Here is a 10,559-nt window from a genome sequence, read left to right on the forward strand (position 1 = left end):
AAGGGGGCGCACCTTCCTTTTTCGTACGACAGTTATCGTGCCCACTACCTTTTTCAGGCGTGTGCCTCGGATAACTATCGAGCCAACAGGTGCCGGCGAGTCGTATCAAAAAATAAAGCCTAATTTTTTTCACGAAAAGGAAGTTTTTTTTTTGAGGGTGAAAAGGAAGTTGAGAGAATCCGAAAATTCGTCTTCCACTACCTCCGCCGTGGCGGACTGTTCAACGGCCAGCCCCATCCCCACATCCGCTCCAAACCCCCACCCCCACCACTAAACCAAAAACCAAGTGTTTTCCCCCCTCTTTCACCCCCTCCCTGCACGAAGCTTGTGGAGGTGGGGCCAGCACAGCACAGCAATGCTACCACTCTCCTACGCGCCACCGCTACCGCCGCCACAGTCGCGACCGAACCCCACCCCTAGCCACAAGCCCAAGCCCCAGCCGTGCGTGCTTCTCTTCCCTGCCGCCCTCCGAACGGCGGCCGCGGCGGCCGCCATCTCCTTCTCCCTCCTCGCCGGCAACGCCGCGGCTGTGGCGGCGGTGGAGCAGCCCCCGGAGATATGCCGCGGCCAGGACGACGGGAGGGAGGTAGAGGTGAAGGCCGAGGCGGTGACGAACGAGCAGCTCGTGGAGGAGGCGTGGGAGGTGGTCAACGAGGGCTTCCTCCCCGACGCCGGCAGCCGCCCGTGGTCACCGGAGCTGTGGATGGTAAATTTGCCTCGTGATGCGATTCTGTATCACTTTATTTAATGGTTCAAATGACTGCAATAAAGTCTCGATGCACACTGTAGCCAGAAGCCCAGAACGCTCACTTCTATCATGAGTGATAGTGAGTCTCTCAATTTTAATTTGATGCAGCAACGGAAGCAAGATATCCTTCAAGGTTCAATCAAATCCCGCTCTAGAGCCCACGACATCATCACGAAAATGCTAGCTAGCCTGGGTGATCCATATACAAGATTCCTGTCGTCCTCAGATGTAAGTTCTTTATAAGTGGCACTGTACTATGCTATTGATTTCAGTAGGTGAAACATGGCTCAAATTTGGAGTGATGTTTATTGTCTGTCCAATCCACTAAGGTTATTACCTTTTGTCCTTCATGATTCACGGTATCCATTTTACATCTTTTGTTAGATAATAATGAAATAGAAGCTCTCCCTGGGCCATTTTGCATTGTTACTAGCATGCCACGAGCACTTGAGTTCCATGATATCGTCAAGTACATGTGCAAAAGTTGATGTAAACCAGATCTACTGTTTCCACTTGGATGTCAGCCAAAAAAATAATTTATTTGTTTCTGCCCTGGAACTGGAAGTCCTAGTGTCATGCATGCTGATCTTCAAAGAGTTCTCTGTCTGTTATTGTTTTTTGTATGTTTGGTACATGGTACACACTCTGGCCTAACGAACCTATATTTAGAGACTGCAGCAATGTGATGTCATCTTGTGTGTTTTTTCCTCCTTTGCTTTCATAGTGATGTAATACAAAACTCCTGCTTTAATGTTTTTACCCACTGCTGATCTTTGATTGCTTTTATTTGCTAATTTTGCATACGTTCGATCAATCTGCTAAAGTTCTCGAAGATGTCGAAGTATGACATGACGGGGATTGGGTTGAACTTAAGAGAGATTCCTGATGACAATGGTTCTTTAAGGTTGGTGGTATTAGGATTGATACTAGATGGGCCTGCTCACTCTGCTGGTGTTAGACAGGTATCAACTGCTAAGCATTTAGTTTGCTTCCCTTTTCAACAGGAATCTTGCTTTTATCACAATGTTTTCAAACCGATCATGTTTCCATTTTCTGGCACGTACTTCTTGTACAAAGTTATCTTAGCGATAGTCAAACTGCATGAGCAGTTACATATGGGCAGATTTTGACTATACATATTCCCAATTTAAGATGCCGAAATGCTGAAATAATGTTGGCAAATGTTTCTACTTATACCTTATGGAGTAACAAAAGCTTTTATTTTTGGTGAGGGTTAACTGACCCTATCAATTTAATTTTTTGTGCTAAGCACTTCACTATAGAACATACTAGTATTCTCAGTTTTAGCTGTTTTTGTTTCACTGCTAAAGATTAAGCGTATTGAGGTGTTTGGACAAATGACAAGTTCTATTATGACTTCTCTTATTCTCAACATTTTAATTATCAAAAGCAGCATTTTTGAGGGAAAAACAGCATCTATTCTGGAACTGCACTTTTGGCTATCAGAGAACACTGTTATTTTTACTGTTGGTTGCTGGGAGCCTGGGACTATCCCGCGACCTAGTTGAGCATGAAATTAGATCATACACACACATCACCTAATCCTTCCGGGTCATTTATCTGTTATCAGGGTGATGAGCTTTTGTCTGTCAATGGTATCGATGTAAGAGGTAAATCTGCATTTGACGTGTCGTCCATGCTGCAAGGCCCAAAGGAAACTTTTGTTACAATTAAGGTTTTGAATAATCTTATGACCACTGTATTAAGAATTTGTCTGGCATCTCTTTGTGCTCTTTATTTTCTAACTATCTTACTCTTTTTTAATATTACATATAGGTTAAGCATGACAGCTGTGGTCCTGTTGAGTCAATGAAAGTGCAAAGGCAGATGGCTGCTCGCACTCCAATTTTCTATCGTTTGGAGAAAAGAGACAATGAGAATTCATCTGTCGGATATATTCACATTAAAGAATTTAATGCAGTGGCCAAAAAAGATTTGGTCAGCGGTGTGTTGCTGGTTTGTTCACCCTATCCTCTTGTCGTTTCTAAATCTGTTAGTCAGTTTTTTATTACTATGTTTTGCAAATGGCTATCTAGTGTCTAATTCTAGTGAGCTGATTTGCATACATCTAAATATTTAAATTCTTCCTTATCCAAATTGAGAACATCGCGCAGTTTAAAATACTGCCTCCCTTTTTTGCAAACTGAATGTACACTATTGATTGTTTCTGCTCATTTAGTACCTTTGGCTTGCATGTTATTCTTTTGACACTACAACAATCTTAGTTGTAGTCTTGTATATATCATTGTTGTTGTTGATTTACAGCAAGATTTGTCCTTTTAACGTTACCTGTCTCTTGCAGCACTGAAACGTCTACAAAATTCAGGTGCCTCCTATTTTGTTTTGGACCTGAGAGACAATCTTGGTGGACTAGTGCAAGTATGCCATTTTTCTTTTCAAATTATGCCCTCGGCTCCTAAAGTAGATGTCATTCTAGGATTATGCGCAATATCTAAAGGCATGTATACAAAGGACTATATTACCGCCCTTCATTAGGTCACTTCTTTCTCTCAGATGGTGTATAGGAACCAAAATTTGAATGCTAGAATGTCCTATCTTTAATCTGCTTGAAGCCTAGAACTGAATGTTATTTGGTAGGGTATTTCTTCTTATTGAGGCTCTTGAGTTATTGTGAATTTCTCGAAATAGTTTGAGGCTCACCACATAGGTTCAGAAATGAACTGCCCAGATATCATCTTTTTTGGATGGGTTATGCTTACATGGTCTGATGTTATGTTTATCTTGAAGGCTGGAATAGAGATTGCAAAGCTCTTCTTGAACAAAGGAGACACGGTATGGAATCTTCTTTATTTTTAACTTGTTGTTTCTTTTCTGCAATCCTTATAAAATTGGCGCATATGTTTTATTTTCATGTCACAATGGTGCTAGATCATTGGTTATGGCTTTAACAGCTTTGCATTTATCCACATGACTAGTCAAAGTAAATTCTGTTGGGGATTTTCTGTAATGAAGGATAAGTAGAGGAAATTTTGGAGGGAACTGGATTTTCCTATGCATGTGTCTGGGATGTATGAATGTCAGCTTAGGATTGCTTTGAAGTTTCTATGGAATGACCCATATAGGGGAAATTTGGGTGACAACAAGGGCCCGCTTGGGACATTGGAAATATTAGAAGCAGGATTAGGAGAAACACAAGAATTAGATGTCAATTCTAGTACGTTCCTAGAGGAATTGAAGACACGGGAAATGTACAAGATAGCTATTTGAATGCTCTACATGTATTCTTAACAGTAACAAAAAGAATTATTACGGAGAGAAGATGAACCATGACTAGGTTTTGAGATCTTATGGGTTTCAAATTTAGCCTACCCCAACTTGTTTGGGACTGAAAGGCTTTGTTTTGTTGTAGAGAGAAGATGTGTGAGAAAGAGCGGTCATGCTTTAAAATGGGGTTTGAGCTGAGCTCATACTAATCCTCCAATATGTAGAAGAGAGGAAGGGTTTCCATTGTAGTTCCTTGGTCCATTCCGACATTCCAAAGGCTGTTATAGAAAGAAGAAGAAAAATCCACTCTCCAAATTCTTGTATGCTTCAAAACAGCCATTTGAAACCATTCGTTTGGTTTTGTTTCCCAAAGGATTGCACCATTCGTTTGGTTTTGTTTCCCATAGGATTGCACTATTCCTGCGGTTTCCTTGGTCTGGTGTTCTCCAATTTGAGTATTCTAAGAGCAACTCGAGCAGACCCCGCATCCTCCCGGCCCGCAAAACGTGTTTGCAGTTCGCGCAAAAACGCCTTTGCGCGCCGGCGCGGACGGCCACAGTTGCAGACCCCACATAATGGACCCGTAAAAAAGGATATTCCCGGAATATCCTTTTTTACGGGTCGGCTTTGCGGCGTCTGATCTGGCGCAGCTCCTCCCGCCCCGCAAAACTTAAATTTGCAACTTAAATTGATCTAGCATAATGCATTTCCTTGCTTTTGCAACAACGTTAGATACAAAAGACATCACCAAATCTTTGCTAGAATAGCAAAACCAAAGAAAACAAGAACCACAAGTATGCATTTCAGAAGATTTCCAACTTCCATAACTGCTCCCACAAGTTGGACTAATATCTTCTCCATGCATTCATTGTTGATCTGCGGATTCTTGATTTTGCATTCTTCTTTCTTCATCTTTGGTTCGAAAGAAGTAGACGTTGCTTCCCCTCTATTTGCACATGCAGCCGCATCATTGCCCTCGATTGTACTAAGGAGTGCACCAACATCTATTAGGTTTCTTTCTATCAATAAATCAATGTATTGGCCTTCCCAAAACCAAAATGAGCATCCATCGTCCTACACAAAAGGAGCAAGCTCGAAGTGAGCTACCGCAATTGAACTAAAGAATGAGCTATCAAATGAGCTACCGCAAGTGCATGTACCCCGTCGTTTTCGCATTTGAAGAACACCCATCCGGGGTGCTTCGGCGTGCCTGAAGTGACCCGCAGCGCTTTCCGCGTGCAGTCGTCGCACTGTATGAGCGGCATCGGCAAGCCACAAAGACGCTGCACGAGCGCCGAGCCAGGTGGACGGCCAGACGAATCCATGCCCGCAAACCTTCGGCGGCGGGCGGACGAACCCGTACCTGCATGCGGCGATGCGCCCTTGCCTGGGCTGCGGGAGAGGCTCCCCGACCACTCCATCGCTTGGGGCAGCAACCGGCGGCCGGAAAAAGCCAAATCCCGGCAGCCTGCGTTCAAGTGCCGCAGATCCGCAAATCCGGCGGCCCGCCGACGCAGGGGGGAAGGGAGGGGAGGCCTCGTGCGCGTGGCGGCCTTTCGGCGTGCTCCTGCCAGCTGCTTTCGCCGGAATCTTGGGCGGCGGCCGGCGGCGGCGCGAGGGGGGAGAGGAGAGGTGGTTGGTGGGGGAAAGCGCGGGATGAAATGTCCCCCCACCAACTGCTTCCGCTTATATGCAGGGCACCGCATCCGCGAGGGGGAAACCCGTGTTTTCCCGGGTTGGGGTCGGGATTTTGCCGCGCCCCTCAAAATTTTTTGCGGGTCGGGGCGGGATGCGGGGTCTGATTGGGCTGGTTTTTTCGCCCGGACCCGCATTTTGGCGGTTATTTTACGGGTCGGGGCGGGATGCAGGGTCTGCTAGAGTTGCTCTAAATCTGGCCTTAAAATCTTATGGAACTTTTGATGTCCATTTGGATAGAAGCTTACTTTCCATGAAACAGTAACTCAGGAATTAAGTACAGTGCATGAGCGCATGAATCTTGGTTGGGACATGGTCATGGAAACAACTAATCATGCTACTTTTTCTTTGATGTGGACTAATGATTTGAAATTCTAAACTAATTCTGCAGTTGAAAACATTAACAACATGAGAGGTTGTTACCATCACCATCACCATCGTGATTCATATTTTTCAATTAATAAAAAATCATGCGCTCATTTAGCAGCATGTGGTTTTGTTGAGTTATAGTTTTAATTTTGATGTTTGTATCGTGCATACAAGGGAAAATGCATATATTCTACTGATGGGAGGAATTGAATGGTGTCATTTGGCCCATAAACCAGCCATTTACATAGCAATCAGTAGCTACCAGTAAACCCGGTAAATAGTGGTTACTGCTGGTTTTAGGTCCTGATTTTTTCTGCTGGTCACCAGCCTAACTCTAATGCAGGCTCTGTATGAAATTTTTTTCTCATTCTTGAACAGCTAGTAACATTTATCAAATTGATATCCTTGCTAACCTTAACAGACCAATAGTTAGTTAAATAGCCAATGCATATGGGCTTCTAGTTAGTACTTCCTCCGATTCATATTAATTGTTGCTGGTTTAGTACTAAGTTAGTAGAACTTTGTACTAAACCAGCGACAATTAGTATGGATCGGAGGGAGTAGTTCCCATTCTTCATATGCTTTCGATAAAGACTGTTAACAGTCGTAAAGCCTTTCTGTACATAGTGGCAAGTTTGAGGGCGCCATGTATTTAATTGCTTAAAGCATTTCTATTTATAGTTTCATGTTGTTAACGGAACTTTGGTGGTGAAATATTTATGCCCTTAATGGATTGTTTTTCAGGTCATTTATACTACTGGCCGGGATCGTCAAGTCCAAAATACAATTGTTGCTGACAGTGGACCTTTGGTTACAACTCCTGTGATGGTATGTTTTAATGATTGTGATGTACCTATTTTGAAATGCTTCAAGAGTTAGTAGTACAGATAAATCTCAAGCAGATGCACTTCTCCACTGTTTTGTTGAACCGTGTAAGTGTGAATACAGCATTTACCCACATATTCCTCAGTCTTTACCACATTAAAGCTGTTAAGCAGCTTCAGCTGGCTAACGCAATGTTAAACACTTTCCTATACTAAACTTGACAATGTGAGTATCCTTGAGTTGCAGATTATTTCCTGATTTAACTGTGTCCATACTCCATGGGTCTTCTTACTTCATACTTTTTAATCAGACCAATACTATAAATAAATGGCTTATTGCAGCAAGTCCCCTAGTTAACTTGTCGCTTACTGAAATTTAGTAGGTCATGCCATATATTTATTATGGTACAAGATCTTCAGACTCATTTGTATCTCACCTGTCCATCCGCACCTTATGACACACAGGTACTGGTGAATAATAGGACAGCAAGTGCCAGCGAAATAGTAAGTAATTTTTTTGCCTCACTTGTAGTATAAAAGATCATAGTAGTAGGATCTCACCAAGTTAATAATAATTTTATAGGTCGCTTCAGCACTTCATGACAATTGCAAAGCTGTTCTTGTCGGTGAAAGGACTTTTGGCAAGGTTTGAAGTTTGAACCGCCTAAAATAGCAGATCCTATGGCAATGCCTGCTATAACCAACAGGCTTATAGTATGTCCGTTCTCATATGTAACTCAAGTGTATGATATTGCAGGGCTTAATCCAATCAGTATTTGAACTTCATGATGGTTCTGGTATTGTCGTCACAGTTGGCAAATATGTCACGCCAAATCACAAAGACATCAATGGAGATGGAATAGAACCAGACTACCGCCGTCTTCCTGGTGCTATTCACGTTCATCAGATTTTCCTTTTGTTACACCCAACATGCAATGTAGTTTACTGCTCGGCTGAATTTACTTTTGTGACAGATCTCAATGAAGCCAGAGATTACCTTTCGCGTTGCCAAAGCAAGAAATTAAGTTGAGGTGAAGTGCTTTATTACAAAGCTTCTTACACAGTAAGGAAAACTATTTATCCTTGCATATTTGGGTCTTCATGCTATAATAAAGAGAAAAGATACGCTTGACTGTTTGCACATGCTAATCCAGCTGATTGAGTTTGACAGCTTGCACTATTTCTCATTAGTACTTCTAATTTTACTAGATAATTGCCCGTGCGTTGCAACGGGAGTATAAACATTCTAGCCCGTGACAGCATGTCTACTATATTACATTGATGCGCTAAAATCTTAGTAAGTTTTTGTATGCAATTGTCATGATTTACCTGCCATCTTATGGTTAATCACTCATTTGTTGTCTTACCAAAGAAAACATGTTTTTATTTTGGTATAAGTTAATAAAACATGGGGCAATTGATTCTATTTTAGGAAAAAACAATGGGAGAAAAATCAGAGATGGGAGGAAAAAATCAAGGAGAAGGGAAGAGGGGGGGCGTGTATATAAGGAAGGTTGGACGAAGAAGTAGAGATATCTCAATTAATTTCACAAAACATTGTCTAAAATATTCTCATGGGTAAATCATAGAGATTCATACACTGTCTGTTCATAATTTTTGGAGCCACGTGTGCTCACACTCGAACAGGTCCTACACTGCGAAGAAATACTGGCCTGGTGTATGATTCTCCACTGGGTGTTTATGATATGTTTCCATCTCATAAAATGCCCCTTTTGACCTGCGTGCTACTGAATATGAACCTACTACTGGTTAGATGTAGCTAGCTGTCATAATAGTTGGAATTTCTCTCCTTTGCAGGCAACACATTAGAAGTATGGAATGGAGCGTTATGCCCAGAAGAATTGCACAGCGAAGAATGAACTCTCCCTGGTGAGGTGAGACCACAAGCTCAAGCTCTACATCGAAGCCTCAATTCAATATAGGCATCTGCAGAGATCAGAGTGAGCATGTCCTTGGATTCACCGGTGCTGCAGCTCGGTAGAGAAAGGAAAGAGCACATTGGCTTCTGCTGAATATACCCAGCACCAATATGTAAATAGCTTGTGATCCGTGTGCAACCAGTGGCATTCGTCATATAAAGAAGTGCAATAGTAGCTCTAATCCAAGCATTTTGCCAAGACACTATCTTAGAGCAACGCTAGCAGATCCCCAAAAGGGCAGCCTCCAAAATCGTTTTGGAGTGCACTTTAAATTTCACAGGACATATTTGAAGTATAGAGAAACAAAAACTGTAGTTCTGTGGCAGTCTTGCACAGACGCATCAGGCATCGCAACAAGACTCAGTTGGGCGGTAGTACTTGGTGCGCGCAATGGGAAATCCTCGCTCCCGATGACGACACATGGGAGGATGCACCGATCATCAACAAATACATTTCCACGTCACAAACTTCTTTGCCTTGAGGACAAGGCGCAACTCAAGATGACGGTAGTCTATACTGTCTCAAACTCATCTGAACAGACACACTGCTACCTGAAGAAACACAATACTAGCACTGAGTGGAACAAAATTTTCCAGAGAATGAAACACAACACTAGCACTCTCCAAAGAATGGAACACAACACTAGCACTGAGTGGAACAAAATGCTCCAGAGAATGACAGACTGAGATGAGCCAAGGCGACTTAAGTGAAGATGTGCGGCTTTACATTCTTTTGCTCACACCTTTTTCCCGGAACATCAACGTTTACTTCTACTTATGCAGGCTCTAGTTATTACCATTGTAATATCTCTTTTCCCTACTTAACCTCTTTAGCAGAACTTATGGCATCTTCGGTGCTATCCCCTAAAACGGACACGGTATTGTTAGGATGATCTCCTCCGTGTGGGCCCAACGGCTCACTGTACCTTTAGATCCGCGCCTTGATTGGGGGCACCCAACCCACTATGGCTGGCGGGCCCCTATCACACTGCACCATGTAAAGAGGTGGGGGCCGGCGGCTCACAACACGAGGTTCGTTGCAAGCCGCACACCCCACCGATAATCCTTTTCGATATAGGGTTTTCGCAGTAGTGACGGGAAGCACCGCCACCACCTCGCCTACTCTCCGCCATCACCGTGCGCCACAGCACCACGATGGCCTCTGCCAAAGGAGAAGGTAGGTTCATCGGAATCACTAGCCTACACCGATCCAGAGGATTTAACAGGTATTTGTCCGCGAATGCGTCTAGACGCGTTCGCGGTACGGTGCTCCTTCTTAGTCGTTCATGTCATCGTCATCATTGGAACAGTACAGTGGTATGGCATCCAACGCTAGACATAAACATCCGCCCGCAATACAAACACACTTGGATGAAATTCATGCAAACACGACAGAATTCATTTAAATTCGGACATAATTTACGTAAAACAGATTTCGTTCGTTCAACTAAAATCTAGAAAAAAACTAAACTAGCTTGTAGCGCACGGTGACCTCGTATCTGTGGTCGGCTTGGCCGAAGGCACCTCCTTCATCGTCCATGTCATCGTCATCGTCAGAGCGGCCCCTCTAATGGCAGAAGAGCGCATGTGCGCGGGAGCCCGACTACTACCTGGCGCTCGTGGAGGAGCCGCCCCACTTCCTCCCGCTCCGTGCGGAGGGCCGCCTCGGCCAATGCCGACCCTGGCTAGGGTGCCATGTGCTTGCACCTGCCGACAGCGGTGAAGGTGTCACTAAGCG

General features: G+C 43.7%; 1 protein-coding gene across 2 annotated transcripts; it reads left to right on the forward strand.

The window, feature by feature from the left end:
* The first annotated feature begins 269 nt into the window (after positions 1-269).
* Positions 270-9,020, forward strand: LOC119268576 (carboxyl-terminal-processing peptidase 1, chloroplastic-like). 2 transcript variants are annotated; one of them, XM_037550232.1, is made up of 13 exons: positions 270-706; positions 857-976; positions 1,573-1,710; positions 2,340-2,444; positions 2,546-2,714; positions 3,072-3,148; positions 3,518-3,562; positions 6,803-6,886; positions 7,348-7,386; positions 7,466-7,528; positions 7,640-7,769; positions 7,857-7,913; positions 8,701-9,020. In XM_037550232.1, exons 1-12 carry the CDS (start codon positions 356-358, stop codon positions 7,910-7,912), a joined length of 1,377 nt encoding a protein of 458 aa, XP_037406129.1. In that variant the 5' UTR covers positions 270-355; the 3' UTR covers position 7,913; positions 8,701-9,020. The 2 variants fall into 2 exon arrangements, with proteins under 2 accessions (XP_037406129.1, XP_037406127.1); XM_037550230.1 differs by having other exon boundaries at positions 271-706; positions 7,857-7,945.
* Positions 9,021-10,559: the final 1,539 nt, after the last annotated feature.

The sequence above is a fragment of the Triticum dicoccoides genome, chromosome 3A (genome assembly GCF_002162155.2).
Source record: "Triticum dicoccoides isolate Atlit2015 ecotype Zavitan chromosome 3A, WEW_v2.0, whole genome shotgun sequence".
Taxonomy (NCBI): domain Eukaryota; kingdom Viridiplantae; phylum Streptophyta; class Magnoliopsida; order Poales; family Poaceae; genus Triticum; species Triticum dicoccoides.

Excerpts from the sequence above, each read along its gene's own strand:
- LOC119268576 (XM_037550232.1), top strand. The coding sequence starts at position 356 with ATGCTACCACTCTCCTACGCGCCACCGCTACCGCCGCCACAGTCGCGA. Across the intron at positions 707-856 it reads GGTCACCGGAGCTGTGGATG|CAACGGAAGCAAGATATCCT; the intron begins GTAAATTTGCCT and ends AATTTGATGCAG. Across the intron at positions 3,149-3,517 it reads ATCTTGGTGGACTAGTGCAA|GCTGGAATAGAGATTGCAAA; the intron begins GTATGCCATTTT and ends TTTATCTTGAAG.